Source organism: Vidua macroura, chromosome 6 (genome assembly GCF_024509145.1).
Source record: "Vidua macroura isolate BioBank_ID:100142 chromosome 6, ASM2450914v1, whole genome shotgun sequence".
NCBI classification, from domain to species: Eukaryota; Metazoa; Chordata; class Aves; order Passeriformes; family Viduidae; genus Vidua; species Vidua macroura.
In genome coordinates, this window is record NC_071576.1 from 3,661,775 (window position 1) to 3,681,505 (window position 19,731).

General features: G+C 43.8%; 1 protein-coding gene across 16 annotated transcripts in view; it reads left to right on the forward strand.

Annotated features, from left to right (window-relative positions):
* Positions 1-19,731, forward strand: part of KTN1 (kinectin 1) — a 78,665-nt gene that overhangs the window by 23,791 nt on the left and 35,143 nt on the right. For 11 of the 16 annotated variants that reach the window (XM_053980628.1, XM_053980618.1, XM_053980624.1 and 8 more), the window contains exons 2-12: positions 459-1,016; positions 2,635-2,772; positions 5,163-5,330; positions 7,598-7,728; positions 10,042-10,158; positions 13,235-13,375; positions 15,240-15,346; positions 17,048-17,180; positions 18,286-18,373; positions 18,673-18,839; positions 19,431-19,499. In XM_053980628.1, the coding sequence (XP_053836603.1) occupies positions 494-1,016; positions 2,635-2,772; positions 5,163-5,330; positions 7,598-7,728; positions 10,042-10,158; positions 13,235-13,375; positions 15,240-15,346; positions 17,048-17,180; positions 18,286-18,373; positions 18,673-18,839; positions 19,431-19,499 (1,782 nt within the window). In that variant the 5' untranslated portion in view covers positions 459-493. The remainder of the gene's footprint in view (positions 1-458; positions 1,017-2,634; positions 2,773-5,162; positions 5,331-7,597; positions 7,729-10,041; positions 10,159-13,234; positions 13,376-15,239; positions 15,347-17,047; positions 17,181-18,285; positions 18,374-18,672; positions 18,840-19,430; positions 19,500-19,731) is intronic. The other 5 variants (XM_053980623.1, XM_053980632.1, XM_053980621.1 and 2 more) reach the window with 4 other exon arrangements.

Here is a 19,731-nt window from a genome sequence, read left to right on the forward strand (position 1 = left end):
ATAAGAATCTTAATTCATTATGTTTGATTTATGAAAGAAAAAAAAAAAAAAAAGAAAAAAAGTGGAGTTCTGCATATACTTACTGGTCTTTATTTCACAGCCTCTGGAAGTGCTGTCTCATGTATTTCTGAAATCAAAAGCTTTAACTTTATGATGGGAAGGAAGAGTGAGGAGGATGAAGAAAAGCAAGGGAAGGGAATTATTCTCTCCCCAGATCAGCAGTCTGGCAAACTGCACTCCTTTCTCTCCAGGCCAACAACTTTGAAGCAAGTGCTAAAGGATTCCAGAAGCTGTTCCATGGCTGATGTAGTTTGGTAATTTTATTAAAGCTACTTTGAGGCCACTATATAACAAGGAGAAATCTTCTTTTATTATTATAATTGGTGGAGGAGATAACACTGAGGGAAAAACTGTTCAAAAACTAATTTTTCTTCCTTTTTTTTTCCTTTCTCCTATAGGTTTTTTTAAGAAATCATAGCTAAGAAAAAGCACAATGGAGTTTTACGAGTCTACCTACTTCATCATCCTCATTCCTTCTGTGGTTATTACAGTCATCTTCCTCTTCTTCTGGCTTTTCATGAAAGAGACTTTATACGATGAAGTCCTCGCCAAACAGAAACGGGACCTAAAGTTCCCGCCCAGCAAGGCCGACAAAAAGAAAACCGAGAAGAAGAAGAACAAGAAGAAAGAGGCTCAGAACGGGAACATCCACGAGTCTGACTCGGAGAGTGCCCCTCGGGACTTTAAGCTGTCTGATGCCCTGAGCACGGATGAAGAGCCCGTCCCTGCTGTCCCCTCAGGTGGCACCGAGGCCCCCGCCGGCCTCAGGGAGCGGAAGAAGAAGGAGAAGAAGCACAAGGCCAACCAAGATGATCACGTAACTAAGGACTCGGAAGGATCCAAGTCTTCAGGCAAGAAAGTAGATCCAGTCCCTGTTACAAAACAGCCCACTCCACCATCTGAACCAACAGCAGCTAAGAAGAAGCCTGGGCAGAAGAAGCAGAAAAATGGAATGGGTATCTGATGTTGCATATGCTTCTTGCACAGAACGCCAAAACCGTGTTCTGCTTTTTGCAAGGCCACAGAGTGTCTCTCACAACTGTTCTGCCTGATCTCCACAGGGCAAAGCTCCCTTCTAACCTTCTCCTTTTTTATGAGCTATTGCTTTTTTCCCCCCACCCCGTTTTTCATCTGGCAGCAGTGCTCTGGTTTTCCTCCTCCCGTCCTTGCTTTCTTCTGCTAAAGATGAAGTGAAACAGAGTAGCTCGTTCCTCTGCTTTGCTCTGTGGTTTGGCTGCTTTGCTCTCAGTCAAAATTTTGATTACCTGAGAGAAGTCAGTAGATATTTTTGCTGTGTGCATTCTGAGCCAGGCTGTGGAAAAGCTGAGTCCTAAGAGTGGTTGCTCTGATAAGGGAGGGCATCTCAAGAAACCTCATAGCAGTCTGCAAAATAAATCACTGTTTAAGTGCAGGTTTAATGCACAGAGAGGTGTTTGGTGGCTGATTCATGGATTGGTGGTTGATTCATTGCTGCCCGCCTGCTACACCTCTTTAACTGAATGGCACTGATGCTAAAACTGGTCTGGCTTTTGTGACTGAAATATCAAACCTGGAACAGCCCAAAAACTCGTCAGAATCACTTCTGACTGTCTTGACCATATCCTCAGCAGGATATGTCTCTGTGTGGTTGTCTTGACTAGGAATAGAAGTGAAAAAAGAATAAAAATACCCAGTTCTAGAAATAAACGAAACCCAAGATATTTGCAGATCCCCTTATGAGATGCAGGCACAGCAGGTCTGCACAGGGAGTGAGGAAAAAGAATGACATTGCTGCTTGATGTGGTTAATTTTTTTTCTTTTTCTGGGAAAAAAAAAAAAAAAAAAAAAAGGAGAAAAAAGACCCACCCACTACCAACAGAGAAAGTATCCAATCTTGTTCGTGGGTGTTCTCTGCAAATCTCTGTGGCACAGTTAAAATGTGGTCTGCAAGCACAATTCTGAGGGCAGCCACAACGAGCTCTTATCCTTGATTACAGGAGCTGACACCAGAGCCCTGTGCTGTGCATGTCAGCTCTGACAAGAATCTTAATATAGCACAGGCTGTCCAAAATGATAAAAAAATTTCTCACTAGAAACTGCTTTTAAAAAGAACAGTTCCCTAATGGGAAACACTTATTTTCTGCTTCTCACAGTCCCAGTAGCTATTGGGGGTGTGTGTTTAAAGTGCCCAAGTGGGTTCATGAAGGGGAAAAGTACACTTCTAAATAAGAAGCTGATATGGGTAATATGTGCTGTCTGCTCTGTCACAGTGACATCTGGATTGGAGTTGTTAAACTCTTCCTTGCACTGTGTGTGTTCTGCTTGCACATGAGATTCCTGTCTTAAAAATCACTGGGTGCTGTGGCTCTGGACTCTGCTAAACCTTCTTGTGGCTTTGGGGTCTCTCCTGATCTGGGAATTGTGTGTGTGTGAGTCTGTGTGTGTATGTATATGTGGATAAATTTGTGTTCTGATTTAAAAGATGTGAGTTTGTTTTCCTGGGATTGGAGAATTTGGTTATTACAGATCTGCTGGTTGAAAGGTAATGCTGAGAATATACAGAAGAGCATATATTGTCTTAATTGTCTGTTGCAGATGATCAAGATAGTAAGACTGATTCTGTTGTATCTCCTGCCAAAAAGCAAGAGCCAGTGCTGCTCCACCAGGAGATAAAGCAAGAAAATGTGTCAGGGAAGAAGAAGGTCTCTGCAAAGAAGCAGAAAGTTGATAATGGTAAGAATCCAGTCTGTGACATGGCTCAGATAAACCTGACTGTTAAACCTTTTTGCCATTCATGCTTTAGTTCTTCTTCCTTTGGAAAAGGAACTCGTAGAATAGTAAGTCTTGATTTGAAAAAGCAGGAATTCCAGGTAGGAGAGATTTGCTGAGCTTGAGATCCTGTTAAATTTTATGAACATCTGGTACCACTGAGCACGGGGTAATGGATGTTGTGAACCTTTCTGAGCCCTCCTGGATCCAAACATCCACACTTGAATGAGGAGTAATGTGCAGCCTTAGAGTATAAGCTGAGCAAGCTCTAAGCTGCTCTGAGCAAGGCATGTCTGGAACTGCTGCAGTCATTGCCCCAAACAAGATTGCAGTTTTTTCAGCCAGTTCCTTTGACCACATTCCTCTCTTATTGTCCTTTTGTTGGCTGGCTCTTGCTCCAACAGAAACTGTTCATCTTTGCTGTCAAGGCTTTCACTGTTGTCATCCCTTGTTCTCTGCCAAGATGCTGCTTCTTGTGTCCTCTTGGCTCACTGTGCCTCTGTGTCTGTGTGTTTTTCTCTTTTTTTTTTTTTTTTTTTTTTTTTTTACAATGGCTGCTGTTGTGTCTAGCTTTTGGGCACAGGGTGACCATGAAGTTCTGTGAGGTCACCTTGTTAGCTTCTCAAGACTCTTCTCTGCTGGGGCAGCTATGAAGTTGGAAGCTGAGGGGCTGCTCCTGGAGGAGACACTGTTGCCCACTGTTCCCGTTATACTTTGGTGAGGTTATCAGGGTGCAGATCTGTCGTGGGCCCTGTTCAGTCCAGGATGAAGTTCCAAGCACTGTAGGGGTTCCTGTATAACTGAAGAACTCCTAAATGATTCTTGGGAAAAGCCTACTGGTGGGGAACTCAGGATATGATCAGCTTTTATGGATGTTCTTGTGCTTTTCCTGATGGAAATGGGTGCATTGCACTTTTTAGGGGCCACAAACTTGTCTGTACATGGCAGGAAATGTCAGTACCAGCTCAGCAATAGCAAAGCTGAGCTGTCAGTGCTACAGGGCAATAGCTCATGCATTATTTGAATGCAAACTGTTTTCTTTTCAAGCCACCTCTCCAAAATGACAGAGTAAAAATGAGCTGTGGTGGACACCAGGATTAGCCAAGACATGACTGTGGGGTTTTCATACTGCAAAATGTCTCATTGATATTAAATAGGTGTTGAAAGGAAAGGAAGTTCATAAGGAGAGGAAGGGAAAATATGAGGAGAGCAACTGGAGTAGCTGATGGTTGTTTCTGCTAGAGGAGAGCTCTCCTCTCTTCTGAGCTTGCAGTGTACCTGCAGGTGTTTGCTGGCTGCTTAAGTGGAGAGACACCAGGTGACACAAAAAGGTCCATCTGGCCTATTCTCCTCCTTTTACAGCAGCCAGAATTTAAGAGTGTTTCATAACTGGCTCTCTGGCAGCCAGGAGTGCATACTTGTTCTGCACTGATGCCCAAAACCCTGCATCCCACCCAGTTCCTCCTCTCTCTGTGCTGCTGCCTGGCATCTGTTGTCCATCAGCCCTGCAGTCTGGGCTGGCTGGGGCAGTGATTTGCCTGCTGGCCCGTGCACAGCCTCTGGCATCCTGCAGGCAGTGTGGAGCAGGAGCTGGGCAAGCAGCAGCTGCAGCTCTGGCTGTGCCTCTTGCCCCAGGTCTGCCACTCCTGCTGTCCCCTCGCCTGCTTTTGTCTCTGCTGAAGAGCTCTTTGGACAGAGCCTGCTCCTCACCACGGTGATCCAGTGGTGTGGGAGTGGAGGGCTGGGGTCAGGCAGTGCCTCTGAGCACCTCTCTGCATGTTAATGATGCCCAAAGCCTGCTCTGACAGATGAGAGATCTTCATTAAGTGCAGTGGAGTCTGCATGCAAAATAAGCTCCAGTGCTGCCCCTGCTGCGTGTTCTGCCTAAGTGGCTGAGTTCACAGGTGATGTAATCCATGAAAAAGCTGGCAGTGAAGTACCAGCTTTTAACAGAATGGGGACAAAAGGCTTTACTCGTATTTTAGGGATGCTGAATGATTTCCTGTACAGCCACAAGTAAAACCATTGATGCCATGTGCAACTTTCTAACTGAAGTGAAATGAAAGTCAAATGTAAAGGTTCTTCTCTTCTTGTTAAAATGCTAAAAGACAGCTTTGGAAGTAGAAATTTAATTGAAGCTATTAAATTACTATGCATTAGAGACCTTTCTTTAATGGACTTACCTGAAGAGCTTTAATGAGTTAAACTGTGAAGGATAATAGATATGGAGAGTATAATTAACTATTGAGGTTAGGATGCTTTACTTCAACTCTTAATGTTGTGGCACCTTCTCTAAAAATGTTGGTGTCAATTATTACAAAGCTTTAACCCATCCTGTGGACTTATGATTACAGTTTTGGTGGATGAACCTCTTATTCAAGCAACCACTTATATTCCTTTGATGGATAATTCTGACTCAGGCACTTTGGAAAAGCGTGAGCCAGTTGAAGTTGTAAAACACAATGTGAATGAGGGTATCCAGAAGAGCAGTGGCAAGAAACTGAAGAATGAAACAGATAAAGGTAAGAAACTGATATTTCAGTCTCTTTCTGGCGTAGCCTGATGCAAACTTCAACAGGGAAGATGTGTGGGGAGGGGGATCCTCTCTGATGTATTGTGAGGATGGGATTTGAGGAAAACGTTTTTGCAGGATGCTCTTGTGTGTGTTCGCTTCTGCCTTGTCTTGGCACTGTGGAAAGGGCTCTGTGCCATCTGAATCCTTTCAGCTCTGACTGGGCTTTTGTGTCCCCAGTGAGCAAAGGGGTGATCACAGACCACACAGATGCAGTGAGGGAGTTCACAGTGGAGAGTTCAGGCATTGCTCACAGGGATGGACTCCAAAGCCAGGGCGTTCAGCACAAGCTCTTGGAGTCTGCTGGAGGCTGGAAGGGCAGCCTGCATGCTCTAGGGCTGTTCATGGAGCTATCTGAGGCTGAGCCAGTGCAATACAGAGTGACCTGAAGCAGATTGCCAGTGGAGACAGTCTGGCAATTTCCAGGGAGACTCCAAATTTTCCCTTCAGTACAGTTGGAATTGGTTGGGACAGGGAAACTTCCTTCATACTCTCCCACAAATGCCTGGAGTGATTAATGAGCATTGTGTTGTACCCTGAAGCTTTAAATAGCCCTCTGACCATCTCAAAGCCTGACAAACGAGTAAGTTTGAGCCATGAGGTGAGACCTCAGATTTGTGAGCAGCCAGAGAGAAGCCAGGCAGCTGAGCAGTGACACCCAGCTCAGGTTTGGGCAGAAGGCTGATTCTTCAGCACTGTCTGGTCACTCACTTCACTCTTTGGAACCTCTCTTTTTAGTCTTGTCTTCTAAAGTACCCCCTCAGAAGCTTCCTGGCAGCTCTTTAATTGGATTTCCACATTCCTGAGGCTCCTCTTGTGCTTCTGGCTCAGTGGCTGCAGGTTACTGTCCTGCAGCATCAGAGTCCCTCACATGCTCCTGTCCCTTCTCATTTCCTCAGCACGCTGTGACCTTCTCCATGAACTCCTAATTCTCCTGTGTCAGCTGGGATTTGCCCTCCCAATATAGAAATCTTGCCCTGCTCTAATTGTAAGCTCCTTGGATGCAAGGGCAAGGTCTCTGTGCCTTCAGGGAGCATGGGGCTGGTCCTGGCCCAGCTGGGATCAGTTCCTGGCTCACTGGGCTGTGGTCTCAGGATCTTGGCATATTCCTGGTAGCAGCATCACTGATGATGTCAATGCAGCACTGATGTGAGCTGAAGTGACGACTAAGTTGGATTTAGGACTAGGAGAGAGTGTGCTAGAATTCCTCAGCACTCCCTCCCCATGCTCTGTCATTCAGTGATTTTATGCTTGGTAATTTCTTTTAGGGCATAGAGTCACCACTGCTTTTTTGTTCTTTATTTATTTCTCGGAAAGATCTTTGGGTTTGATGTGTAATTTGATTTCAGGGCATGTTTAGCACCTGTGGTGAGAAACCCAGACTTGTCTCCATGACCTATGGGGTGATTTCTGACCAAGCATAATTTCTAAGCTTGTGCTTTTTTAAATTCTTCCCATCCCTTCACACACTTTTGGGCACTGGTGAATATTTGACAGGGATATGGGGTACCTTGGTGTTGTGCTCCCATTTCCTGGAGTCAGAGGGCCACCTAATGACCTGTCTATGAGCAGCCTGTTTGTGAGCAGTGGTTTTTGTTAGAGAATAGTTCAGTTGAATTATCTTTCCTTGTGTGTGTCTCTTTAAACACTTGGCCAGCCATTAAGAGGGATCTTACTGATTTATCTTCCTGCTGCTGAACTCTTCTTGCAGCAGTTCCTTCAATCTAAATTTGGAAGTTAATATTTTTGTCTTCCATATATTGTAATCAAAAATGTGCCAGTTTTTTAATTAATTAACTTTTCATGGGCATATTGCTTGTGCAGCCAGGCTGTCCTCCAAATTGAGACCTCAGTTTAAATTACTGTCATGATACACTGGAAAGGACTCTTCAATTTTTCACATTTATGCTATTTTTCTCCTCCAAAAATCTGTGTTATGCTTTGTCTTCTTGCTAGCAGCACTATAAACGTTACCAACTGTGCAAACAGAGTGGTGGGATTTTCTCTTTTCCCAAAACTATCAGCTGGCAGATTGTTATCGGGTTTAAATTGGAGAGATGTTGTTTTTGCTCAATGTTCATGACCTCTTGCTTCTTGGCATTTCAGACTGGAATTAAATATAATGCATAATGATACCCCATCACATGCTGTTTCAAGGCAAAATAAATAATTCTGTATGGAGTCCAAAGTAAATAAATCCTCCCTTCTGTGTTGCAGAGAATGCTGAAGTAAAATTCAAGGATTTTGTAACGTCCATGAAGAATATGATCTTCTCTGAAGACGAGGCCCGTTGTGTAGTGGAGGTGTTAAAGGAAAAATCTGGTGCAATTCATGATTTCTTGCAAAAGGTGAATGACTGTGGAGTGTGTGGGGGGGAAGACAAAACTTATTAAACAACCAGAAATTGGAAGAGGTGCTGTCAGATCAGCTCTGACAGTGTGATCTGTCTTTGGGAGACTCTCTCCAGCTGCTCTGTGCTTGCCTGGCATGCAGCAATGAGCTATCAGATGCCTTTGTGCTGCCATCTGCCACTCCAGGGGTGGCTCTGGCCACTTGGGGAGAGCAAGGAATAAAGCAGGAATGCTGCTGCTGGCACGTGTGTGTTGGCACAGGGAAGGATGGCTGGTGGCTTTTGGGAGTGATCTTTCCCAAACGTGTAAATAGGATAAGCTATGAGAGGAATTCAGACAAGCTGCTGTGGCTGTGCACTTGATCAGCCAATTCTGTGTTTTGCAAGTCTATAGAAAGTAGTTTAACTTCTTTGGATATTTTTCATAGGATTGCAGGGCAGTGCAGGTTTGGAAGGGACCTCGAGGGGTTTGGAGTTCAGCCTCCTAGCTGAAGCGGGACCAGCTCTGAGGTCAGCCCACGCTGCTCAGGCCTTTATCCAGTCTGGATATCTTGAAGTCTTCAGGGAATGGCTGCAAAACCCCTCTGGGCAACCTGTGCCAGTGCTTGGCAGTTCTTTTTAATTCTTGTAGTCAAGACAGAAGAGAATGGTGTCCACCAATATCTTATCAATACAGAATCACACGATCCTTGGGGTGGAAGGGAGCTCTGGAGGCCATCCAGTCCAAGCTCCTGGCCAAGGCAGGGTCACCTGGAGTAGGTGACACAAGAATGTGTCCATGTGGATTTGGAATGTCTCCAGAGATGGAAACTTCCCTGGGCAGCTCTTCCAGGTCTGTGCCATCCTCCAGGGAAAGCAGCTCTTTCTCATGTTGAGGTGCAACTTGTGTTTTAGTTTGTGGCCATTGCTCCTCGTCCTGCTGCTGGGCACACACCTACTCCTCCCTGCCATGACTCACTGTGGGTGTCACTTTGTGCTTGTCACATCCTGCATGTCACACTTGAGCTCTTGCAATCCTGTGTTCCTCTGCAGGCACGGTACCAGAGCAGAAATGCAGAACTGGCTGCGTGTCAGTCCAGTTCATGCAATAGATCAGCATAACAGCACAACTTGGGAGGGGCTTCAGGAGGCTGTGTAGTCCAGCTGCCTGCTCAGAACAGGTCCAACACTGAATTCTGAGCAAGTTGCTCATGGATTTGTCCAGTTGCATCTTGAAAACCTCCAAAGACAAAACCCAGTAGTGCTACCCTTGGAATGGTGTTGCCTGTTTGAGCAGCCACCCTGCTTGCTGTGTTTTTTTTTCTTTTAATGGAAGGTTTGGTGTTAAAGCTGAACCTTTAGGGTGAAAATGAGTTCCTGGGTTTGTAGACAACAAAAAGAAATGTAGGTTTCTGTAGGTGGAAGTGTGAATTGTGTTCTCTCTGTAGCTCTTGTAAGTCACTGACAGTGTGTTTGTACTGCAGGCATGCACATTACACTAAAGGAGAATTTCCAAACAAATTCAGGGTCCATTTATGAGACTGACACTTCTTTCCTTCTTCAGTTATCAGACTTCAATGAGTGAAGTCCAAGTAGTCCAACCTCCTCCTCAAAGCAGCACCAGCTCTGAGGTCAGCTCAGGCTGCTCAGGGCTTTATCCAGTCCGAGCTTCAAGGGCTGAGACTGCACGACCATCACACTTCACTGAGTTAAGTCTGAGCACAAACAGAATTTGTGCTCTTCATTGCATTTATTTCATTTGTAGGACCAGTATGCAAGTAGGAGGACCGTGGGGATTGTTCCTCTAGGTCTATTCCCTGGAATCTCTGAAACTTTTTGTGTCAGTGTGCCAGCAGAAATGTAACTACATCAGCTGGAGGCTCTCCTGGGGAGTGGAGGGAGACACCAGATCAGTGTTTCCTTTTCCCTTTGTGGTGAGATTTTTCAAGCAATTACATTTGTTGGATTATACCTGCCCTGATCTTGGAAGTCCTTCCAGCTGCAGTTATTGACTGATTCAGCATCTCTGCATCTTTTCCCATTATTTCTCTTAATGGCTGTTCTTTGTTTTCCCCACTGCAGCTCTCTTCCAATGGGAAGCCCCTTAAGAGCCCATTTACCCTCTTAATTGCTTTCCATGCTTTGAAAATGCATTTCTTTGCCTGGTGAATCCATTAGTGGCAGAACTGGGTACCGGTGGTGCCACCACGTGCATCGTGCAGATGGAAAATTTGGGAGCAGGAGGGAGTGTTTCCTCCTGTCAGGTTTGCTCTGCTGCCTTTTAGCGTGCTGTGCCACTACTTGTGGTTATTTTTATGTCATCCTGCTGCAGGCCAGCAAGGCTGAGACAGCTGCAGCTCTGCACCAGCTCCAGGACAAGGAGAAGATGCTCGCAGCAATGAAGGAGGAGGCAGCTGTTGCAAAGGAGCAGTGCAAGCAGCTCTCCCAGGTAAATGCTGAGGTGTTTGTGGCTATAGAGAGGAGCAGGGGTTTGGAGGACTAGCAGCCAGCAAGTGCTGGTTCACTGAGCTAAGCCAAAAGGTGGAATATTTTTACTGAAAAAGTTTGCCAAGACACTGTGTTTGGCTTTACATTTACTTTTACATTTACATTTACTTTCCAGTAGTTTTTCCAGGGAGTTCAATTCTCTGAGACTTGTAAGCTGAGCCTGTTTTTCTGTTCAAATGGTTACTTTAAAAGCACTTCCTTCACCACTACGAGACTGTTCTGTGGATGCAAATATGAAATGTCTTTCCTGCATCACAGTTTTATTTTGGTCCATAGTGTAGCATTCACATGCCTGTGTGCTTCTAGGCACAACAATCATTGGTTTTCCTCAAGAAGAAAAATACAGAAAGTGCAGACTGCCTGCTTAGCCCCCTGGAGGTGCAGCTCTGATTGCTTTGGGCTTAGAGGGATGCTGATGCATCACTGTCAAAACTAGTTTATTAAAATTTACTCTTTTATGAATGTTTCAGAGGAAACCAGTTACAGTAGACCAAATAATGAGGCAGATAGGAGAATTTTGGAGTCTTGGGAGAAAGATTTATGTGTTTTGCCTGGTCTGGAAGCACATAAACATTAGACTCAGGAAGCCACATTGTGGGATATGATTTGGGCACAGAAGGCTGGGTGGCCAAAGGTGGGAGCAGAGTAGCCAGAGGATGCAGGAGTTGGGAGCCTTGGGAGATGAGAGGGGAAGAAGGGAGTGGGTGTTGTGTGAGCTCCTGGCAGGGCACAGGTGTTTACAAGTGGGATCAAGAGGTTTGGGATAGTCAGTGTCTTAACTAGAGAGAGAAGGGCTTGTGATGTGTTTGGAGGGAAAAAAGAAACTGGCTCAGGACTGCAGGATAAAATTGGAGAGAGGGATCTGCTGCTGAAGGAGCAGAGGGAATGGATGAAGGAATCTGAGTATGGGAAATGCAGATGTGGTTGGGGAAAAAGCATCTGCAAAGTGGTGCTTGTAAAGGAGAGGCAGGAGCTGTAGAGTTAGGAGTCATTGTGGGGGGGGTTTCCCATCTGAATTGGGGAAGGGAAAAGCTGGGAGAAAATGGAAAAAACCAAAGTTGCTGCAATGCTGAACTATCAGGACAAACAAGGGGTAAAACTCAGCTTGACTGATAAAAGCTCTTATCTTCCAGTTAATGTGTTCCTCTGAAAGCACTGTCAAAAGCTGAAGGTGCTTTAAGGTGCAGAATGATTCCTGCAGGGATCTTGATAAAGATAATGCCTGGAGAGGATAAATGAGAGAAAGAGCTGAGTACCTCAAGACTCAGAGGTATTTGGCAAAACAAAACTGGGGAAAAGTTAAATCTTCCCAGGATCTCTGGTTCTGCCCTGACAGGGTAGCTGGGTTACTGAGGACTGCAAGTGAATGGTGGGATTGGTGTAGGGCTAAAGGAGGCTGCAGTGTGTCCTGGTGGCCTTCTTTTAGTTGCATCTTAGTTTAAAAAAATGGAGAAAGATTTGTTTCAAGCTGTCTGTATTGTATTTGCAGAAGTGACATAAAATTTGGAGTTTGATCTAAAAGGCAGTATAGCTTTTATTTAAACTATAAGGTGAAAAAGACTGTAATTACTCCAAAGAGATGGAGGGTATTCAGGCTAATAATTTAGAGCATTTAAATTGTGTCAGGACTCCCTGGCAGTGTTAGGAGTTGTGTGGCTAAAAACACCTGAAGCTGGGGTGGTACAAATTGCTATTTGTGTGATGAGAGCTGCTGAAAGCTGCACTTAATGGTTTTGCTTACTACAGCAAGTGCATTTATGTTGCAGGCGAGCAGCTCTGTGGATTTCTCAGGTGTCTGGGTTGAATTACTGGCTAATAAAAGATTAAAAAGCAATGTGTATTTTCATCTGAAAGCTATAATATGGCATCATGCTGGTGGGATTCAGGGCTCCTCTGGCCTTTGTAGTGCACTAATAGCCCATCTCCTGTGGCAAAGCTCCTGGCTTTGCAACCTGCTACAAAGCAATTATTTTGCTCTAAAGTGCTCTATTTTGCCATGTTGCTTTACCTGTGTTCTTCATTTTGCTCAGCTTGGGATGAAAGTCTAAGCTTTGTCCTCTGTGATATCTGTGGTTTTGGTTGTTAGGACTCTGTGATTTGACCAGACTTGATAGAAATAAGACTCCCATCTCTTCTGAGACAACACAAGATCAGTGTTTAAATTGGCAGACTTTTTAATAAACGTGAGATTTATGATGGTACAGGATCAGTGTAAGGTTTTGGAAGCGTGGTCTGATTCTGTAAATTTACTGAACAAAGATTTGATGCTGAATTTGTGAAGGTTGTGAGTTCAATCCTCACACCATTGAATGTTGGTTTTTGGTTCCTTTTTTCTCTTGTTGAGGTTGGGATTGAAGGTACTCCAGACAATAGTTTGTGTTCAGACTGAGGTGTTTATTATTTCTTATTTATGTTACCCGTTTCACAGGTAGTGAGTTCTGCAGTTCTTCACTAACTAGGTATAAAATGGTTAACAACCCTTTGCTATAGGTTTTTTAAGGCTAAACTATCTAATTAAGAAATGACACTTAAATTATTTTCACTTTTAATCTAATAACTAATCATTTGAAGTCCACAATGTTGACTTTTCAGTCCAATTACAAAATACCACCCAAACCCATGAAGAAGAAGGTAAGGAAGAAGGTAAAGAAGAAGGACTAGCTTCTGCCTTAAAACTTCTATTTTGCTCTGTATATCTATTACTATATTCTAAACTCTAAACTCTTAAGTTTTCCACCCTGTGATATCACACACTTCTAATCAACTACACACCCATAATCCCAGTGCTGTCAATCAATTTTGGAAGCTTTCTCCACAGCCTCAGGTCAAATTTTGAAGTGCTCTCCTGGGAGTCAGAGTCTGTCAGCAGAGAAAGTCTAAAATTCTCAGCATCCAGAACTCCAACAACTTCGGTTTGATGCACACTTGCTGTGTTTTTAGTGCTCTTAAAGCCTCTTAGCCTTTAGAAAGCAGCAGTGGGTGAGTTGTTTCCCTTTTCCTGTCACTTCCCACCCCAGGAGCTGGTGGCAGAGAAGGAGAGGAATGGTTTGCTCACGGCCAAGATGCGCGAGCGCATCAACGCGCTGGAGAAGGAGCACGGCACCTTCCAGAGCAAAATCCACGTCAGCTACCAAGAGTCTCAGCAGATGAAGATAAAGGTAAATGCTTTGCCAAAACTGCTGCAGTTGATGCTCATGCACAGCTGCTGAGAAATCACTGCAAAACTTTGTGGTAGCTTCCTGATTTAAAAGAAAGGGAGTTCTCACAGGTGGCTTTTGAGGTGTGTAGAGCCCGGCGCTGGCCAGGCAGCTGGTCCCTGATCGAGTTACTTTTCCTTCCTGGTGTTCTGCTGAAATGTTATTCAATTAAAGTGTAAAGTCTAATTGAAATACTCATCTTAAGGGAGCCACTAATGCTGATGATCATTTACCAGCAGATAAATGTCTCTAAGATTATAGTACAGAGTGACAGCATAGCATAATACACATGAAATATCGGTGCCTGAGGGAGTGCTTTGCTGCAAATATTTCAGGAGCAGCCACTTGTATTTTTTTAAGACCCTTGTTACTTTCTATTTTAGTTGCTTAATGGAGTGACTTTAGAAATGTTTGTTTAATCAGATTTAAAAGTTTAACTTAGATTTTTCTAAGGAAAAGGGCCCATCTTATGCTTAGATTTCACTCTGGTCATTCTTTCCTGTATGGATGTCATAGCATTAAGCCAAACACGTGAACTTCCCAATTCAAAATTGTATCTTCTGTCATGGCCCTTTGGAGAGCAGCATCTCTGCAGTTTTGGAGCAGAGGAGACTTCCTTGGAACCTGTGTAGATAACTGGACAAGGAGAGGCTCTTGCTGCTGGCTGGGGAAGGGGGAAAGAGACCTGGGCACACCTGGGAGACTTTAGCAAGTGCTGCTGTCCCAGGCTGAGCTGGAGAAAGGAAATACAAAAGGTCCAGTGCTCTGGTCCTGCTCCCTCTGCTGATGTGCTGCAGCATGGCAGAGGAGCTGAAAATAATCACAGCTTCCCGTTGGGTGGGATTTGTGCCCCTGCTTCTTTGGGATCTTATTGGCATTAAAAAACAAAACAGGCAAGGAAAAGAACCCCCCAATAAATGTCCAAGGCCCAGCTTGTTGTGTTTGTTGGGGCAGAAGTGGAGGTGGCTGCCCTGCAAGGGACTGCTCCCTGCTGCTGAGTTGTTAGACAAACATTTATTTGGATTTTCTAGTGTGAGAAAGGCTCACTGATGAATCATCCACTTGATGAAACTGGGTCTTGGAATGGTGTCAGCCATATCTACAGACTGGCACTGATAAAGGAAGAGTGTTGTGTGTGCTCAAGGATTTTCAGAGCAGACTTTTGGGCTCCAAGACCAGCTTTGCTGTGTCTGCACATGCAGAGTCCATTTTTTCTCTTTAAATCCTGTCTTTTGCCTTTGTTCACACCATTCTGAACCTTGGGTTATCAGGGCTTCTTTCTGCCTCAGCTTTGGAGCCTTGCTGAAAATCAGAATATTAGATGAGGACTGGCCTTTTGCAGTTTGCATGCTGTAATCTGTGTATTGTTAGTTTTTTGTTACTTTTCCTGGTTTGTTGAAAGGAACAGCAAACAAGATAATTCACAGCACGTTTGTTTTATTTCCCTTTGGAAAAGTAATATATTGGTATCCAGTTATTGATAAATATTTCAGGTTATGTAGCTGAGCAATTGGTATTCTGAGTAGCACTTATGTAGCCTTTTAAACCATAAAAAAGGTTGCCTTGATAAATAGGTTGATGCACCGGTATAAAAGGAAACCTGTGCTTTGATTTGAGCACGAGGGTCTCAGTAGCACAGTTTAATTTAAGAACTGGTGTGAGAGGAAGGAACAAACCTCCCCCTCTCCCAAAAAATCCACTTAGTTTGATTTACTGAAATTATTGTGATATCTTACCTACTTCTACAAGCTGATTTTTTTTTGTTGTTGTTATTATTGCTCCTTAGCCTAATCTTTTACAGAATTGATCTTTCTTTCCCCATCAGTTCCAGCAGCTCCGTGAGCAGATGGAGGCAGAAATAAGCCACCTGAAGCAGGAAAATGGTATCCTGAGAGATGCTGTCAGCACCTCCACCAATCAAATGGAGAGCAAGTATGTTGGCAGCTATTTGGAGCTCTGTGTGGTTTTGAGCCTCCCCTGAAGAGTTGTTCTGGCTTCTGCTTCTTTTGTTTCCAAGTCCTTGGCTGTCTCTGAACTAGTGGTTAAGTTGGGAACACAAATATTTTGGGCTGGACAGGTAGCTGGTGGTGTTTGCATTGAGCCAGGGCTTTCAGAATAAATAATTGCCTTTTTTCAACTTGAAGCCTGAGCTTTTAGGCTGTGCTGCTGAGGCTTTAAGAGAAAAAAGTGCAGCAGTGCTCGGGCACCTCTGGTGTTTTTGGCAGGGTGTGTATCCTTCCCCTGGGGCTTCAGGAGAGCTGCTGGTTGTGGCCTCTTGGGAGAACAGCAGCTCTAAACTTACATGCCAATACCCTGCAGTTACTGATGCTGCTGGGGTGGCACTTGGATTTATTTGCTGGTGTTACAAATGTTTGGAGGAACAAAAATTGTCTTTTGGGAGTTATGACTTGGGCTGCCCCTGAGCTGGCAGGGAGGATTTTGTGCATTGTGCAGGTAAAAGCTGAGCACCGTGGTTAAGGTGTGTAGAAGACAAAACTGACACAATATCCTCTCTCAGATATTTACTACTGAATGTCAAGTGCTCAGAGAAGAGTGTGGAACCCTCACTTTATGTGTCCTGTTCATTTAAATGAAGCATTGTTATCTTTCAGATAGTTATCCTGAAAAGGCTTTAATTCAAGCAGACTTGAGTTAAAAATGAAATGTTTTTTACTTGCTTAGGCACAAAGGGGAGCCTCTTAAAATTCTTCCCTTGGGCTGAACAAATACATCTTCTCTCCCAGCTGAGAAAGTGCATCAGATACCTCCATAAGTTAATAGCCAGGTCAGGGCCAGGAGGCAACAAATGTTCTGAAGAAATGTGTGCAGTTAGTAGTGCAGGAGGAATAGTCCTCAGCAGGCCTGGGATCAATAATCCTTTATGGGAGGAGGAAAAGAATGTGAATTTCCATGTGAGACCTTTCCTTATGCTGAGCCTCTTTAGTTGACATCAGCCTGCCCAAATCTTGCCAGTCAGCTTGCAGACCTCTTCCAGGAGCTGCTGCCTGTGGCTTCTTGCTGACCTTTAGTTCCTGACCCTGGCTTGTGCTGATGAGCAGGAGTGATGGTTCTGCTGCTGTGGCCAGGACTACCTGACCCTCATCCCTTTCCTAGGATAAAACAGTTTTAGAGGGGGGAAAACACCCTTTGGTTGCAAATACAGAACTTGCTGTTGACATTTGAGTAACAAACCCCTATAGTGAAAATGCAGTGACCCCGGATCCAGGGAAGAAATGATGTCTGGCTCCAGATCAGAAGGCTGAAGGATCTGCTTTATTAAACCTATACTATATTACATTAATATACTATTTAAAGAGATACTGTCCTATTCTACATACTTACTTCTTACTTGCCTATCTAACTAACTCACAAACTCGTGACTCTGCTGAGTCTGAGCCACAGCTGGATCCCATTGGTCACTGACCCCAAACAACCTTCACCAGAATCCAACCCAGCAATCACTGCAGGTAAACAATCTCCACACCACATTCCACATGGGGGAAACAAAGGAGCAGAGATAAAGATTGTTTTCTCTTCTTCTCTCTGTGCTTCTCCTGCGAGACAGAACGATGTCTCTGTGTCCAGAGAACGTGAATGTCACAAAGCCCCGTGGCAATGTTGCTTTGTCTGCAGGCAGTCGGCAGAGCTGAACAAACTGCGCCAGGACTACGCCAGGCTGATGAACGAGCTGGGGGAGAAGAGCAGCAAACTGCAGCAGGAGGAGCTCCAGAAGAAGAATGCAGAGCAGGCAGTGGCCCAGCTCAAGGTGCCTGGGGTTTGCTCTGCCTGCCAGGCTGTGCTCGGGGTTTTATGTGAGCTGGGATGTGAGGCCGGGTGGGAATTGCTTGAGCTGCTCGTTTCAGATGGGCTCAGCCAGCCTAGGGGTTTATTTAATGGTTTTATTCAGTGCACTGGGTTTTGAATGATTACAGACCTCCCTGTGAAGTGAAACTTACCTTCCAGGTAAATATCTTTTCAACATCACCAGTTAAGCTTTTTATTTTGCTTTCTGTGAGAGTACAATTCCAACAGGAGTTGGTACTTCAGAGCCATTCATCCAGATGGCACTGTCCTTGTGTGGTTTTCATTTGAAGCTACATGTTTTTGCTTAAATGTATTTTAAAATAAATACACTTTTTAAAGAGTTAAATTAATGTGACTCTTTAATTTTTAAATATAAATTAATAAAATTAAAAAATTTAAATATACTTTTAAAAGAGTTAAATTAATTTAACTCCTAATTTTTAAATATAGATTAGTAAAATAAATAAATTTTAAAAATAAATATACTTTTTAAAGAGTTAAAATGTAAGTGGGCAGACTTATGGATAAATCTTCCTGTTTCTTTTGAAGAAAAATGATTTTGCTTTTTTTTTTTTTTTAATAGGAGAAAGTGTTTTCAGAATGTCAATCCAGAGCTCATGATTTCTTTAATATTTGCAATTAAATCTTACATACCAGAAGTTCTCCCTGCCTTTTGCCCTGGCAGGTGGAGAATTGCTATCTAGAGTTGAGATGTTTTAATTACTGGATGCAGATTTATGTGATGCTTGGCTAGTCTGGCTTCTGGTGTTAATTCTGAACTATCAGGGCAAAGATGCTACATTTTCATATTACAGAAACCATTCTGTTAAGAGCCTATAATGAAATCCTGTTCACAATTTGCCTTTCAAATTAATAGGCTAAACTAGTCTAGGAGGAGGATTACAGAGCACTCTGATGTGCCCTAATGGAAACAAGAAACAATTTCACTTCATTGCCATATGTTTTGGGACTAGCACTGAGGACATGCACTCTGAATGCTTCAAAAAGAAATTAAAGGTAAAGAAATTAATTAAGCTCTTCTCATCAACTCTTCCTTCAATGTGAAGGTCCAGCAGCAGGAAGCAGAGAGAAGATGGGAAGAAATCCAGGCTTATCTCAGGAAAAGAACAGCAGAACATGAAGCAGCACAGCAAGGTACGTATCACAAAATTCCCAAATGATGCTTACTGCAATGAACTGGCTGTTGCCATTTGTAAAAAAAAAAAAAAGGGCATTATTGAGTAAATGTCTTAAATAAAGCTCAGGTGAAGTCAGCCCTGCTTCAGCACCCCTGGGGAAAGTGTTTTGGGATCCCAGGTGGTCTGAATGCTGATGGGGGAGCTGAACCTTGTTGGAGTGAGGCTCCTAATCAGCCTCCCCATTTACAGTGAAAATGATTTCCCTCACAGTTAAATATTGACTTCTGAATTAAAATCCTGACATTTCTGCTACAGATATGCAGAATAAGCTTGTGGCCAAAGACAATGAAATCCAGAGCTTGCACAGTAAACTTACTGATACAATGGTGTCAAAACAGCAGCTGGAGCAGAGGATGCTGCAGTTATTGGAGGCTGAGCAAAAGAGAGCTACTGAGGAGGACTCCATGCAAATGCAGGTGCAGGTAGTATTCCTCAAGTGTTTTAAGGGTTTGGGGTTTTCCCTTTTGCTTTGTGTCTGTGGAAACACAGAAATATGCCTGAAATGCTGCTTTAGTGAAGCTTTCCCACTGAATAAGGGATGAAAAAACCCTGCTTATGGAGTGAGACCTCGTGTGTGGTGCTTTGAGGAGGTGTGGGGCCACCTCACACCTTGAGAAGCCAAGTCAGGAAATGGTGCTGACCCCATTTGCCAAGCTGTGAAATGATCCATGGTGTGGGGAGCAGCCATGGGCCTTTGGTGTCTGTGTGATCTCCTTCCTCCTGGCATCAGGTGGTGAGAGGCAGCATGGACATAACCTTTGAGGGCTTCAGGGGAAGCAAATGGATTGTGGTGGAGCAGGGAATGCTTTTCCTTGATACAGAACAGGTTCTGGTGCTTCTACTCCAACTGGTTGGTTGTAGTGGGGAGAAAAAACCAGCATCTTTTTGTGAAGTGTCTGACATGTAAATGCTGAACTGTTCTTACTAACATAATCATGGCTAAAAGCTAATCCTAGCCAAAGTGGAGTAGCTGCAGATCTCAGCCTGCTTTTCTTTCTGTGCTCTCTTACAAGGAGCTGATAGAGCAGAATGATGCTTTGAATGCTCAGCTTCAGAAGTTTCATTCACAAATGGCAGCCCAGGTACAGCATGTTCTCAGACTTTTTGTAGTCATGACTTGTGAACTTTTGTTAAAAGTAAGACTTTTTGTAGCTGGGTGTGAGATGTAATGCTGAAAGCAGAGATTTGTTAGCATCCTCTTTTCTAATGTTCCTTAAACTGTTTTAAAACTTAAAGCTTCTTGTTTTGGAGGGGGGAAAAATCCACTTATTTCCTTCCATAGTGGCTTTCATTTATAACTAAAGGATATAGTAC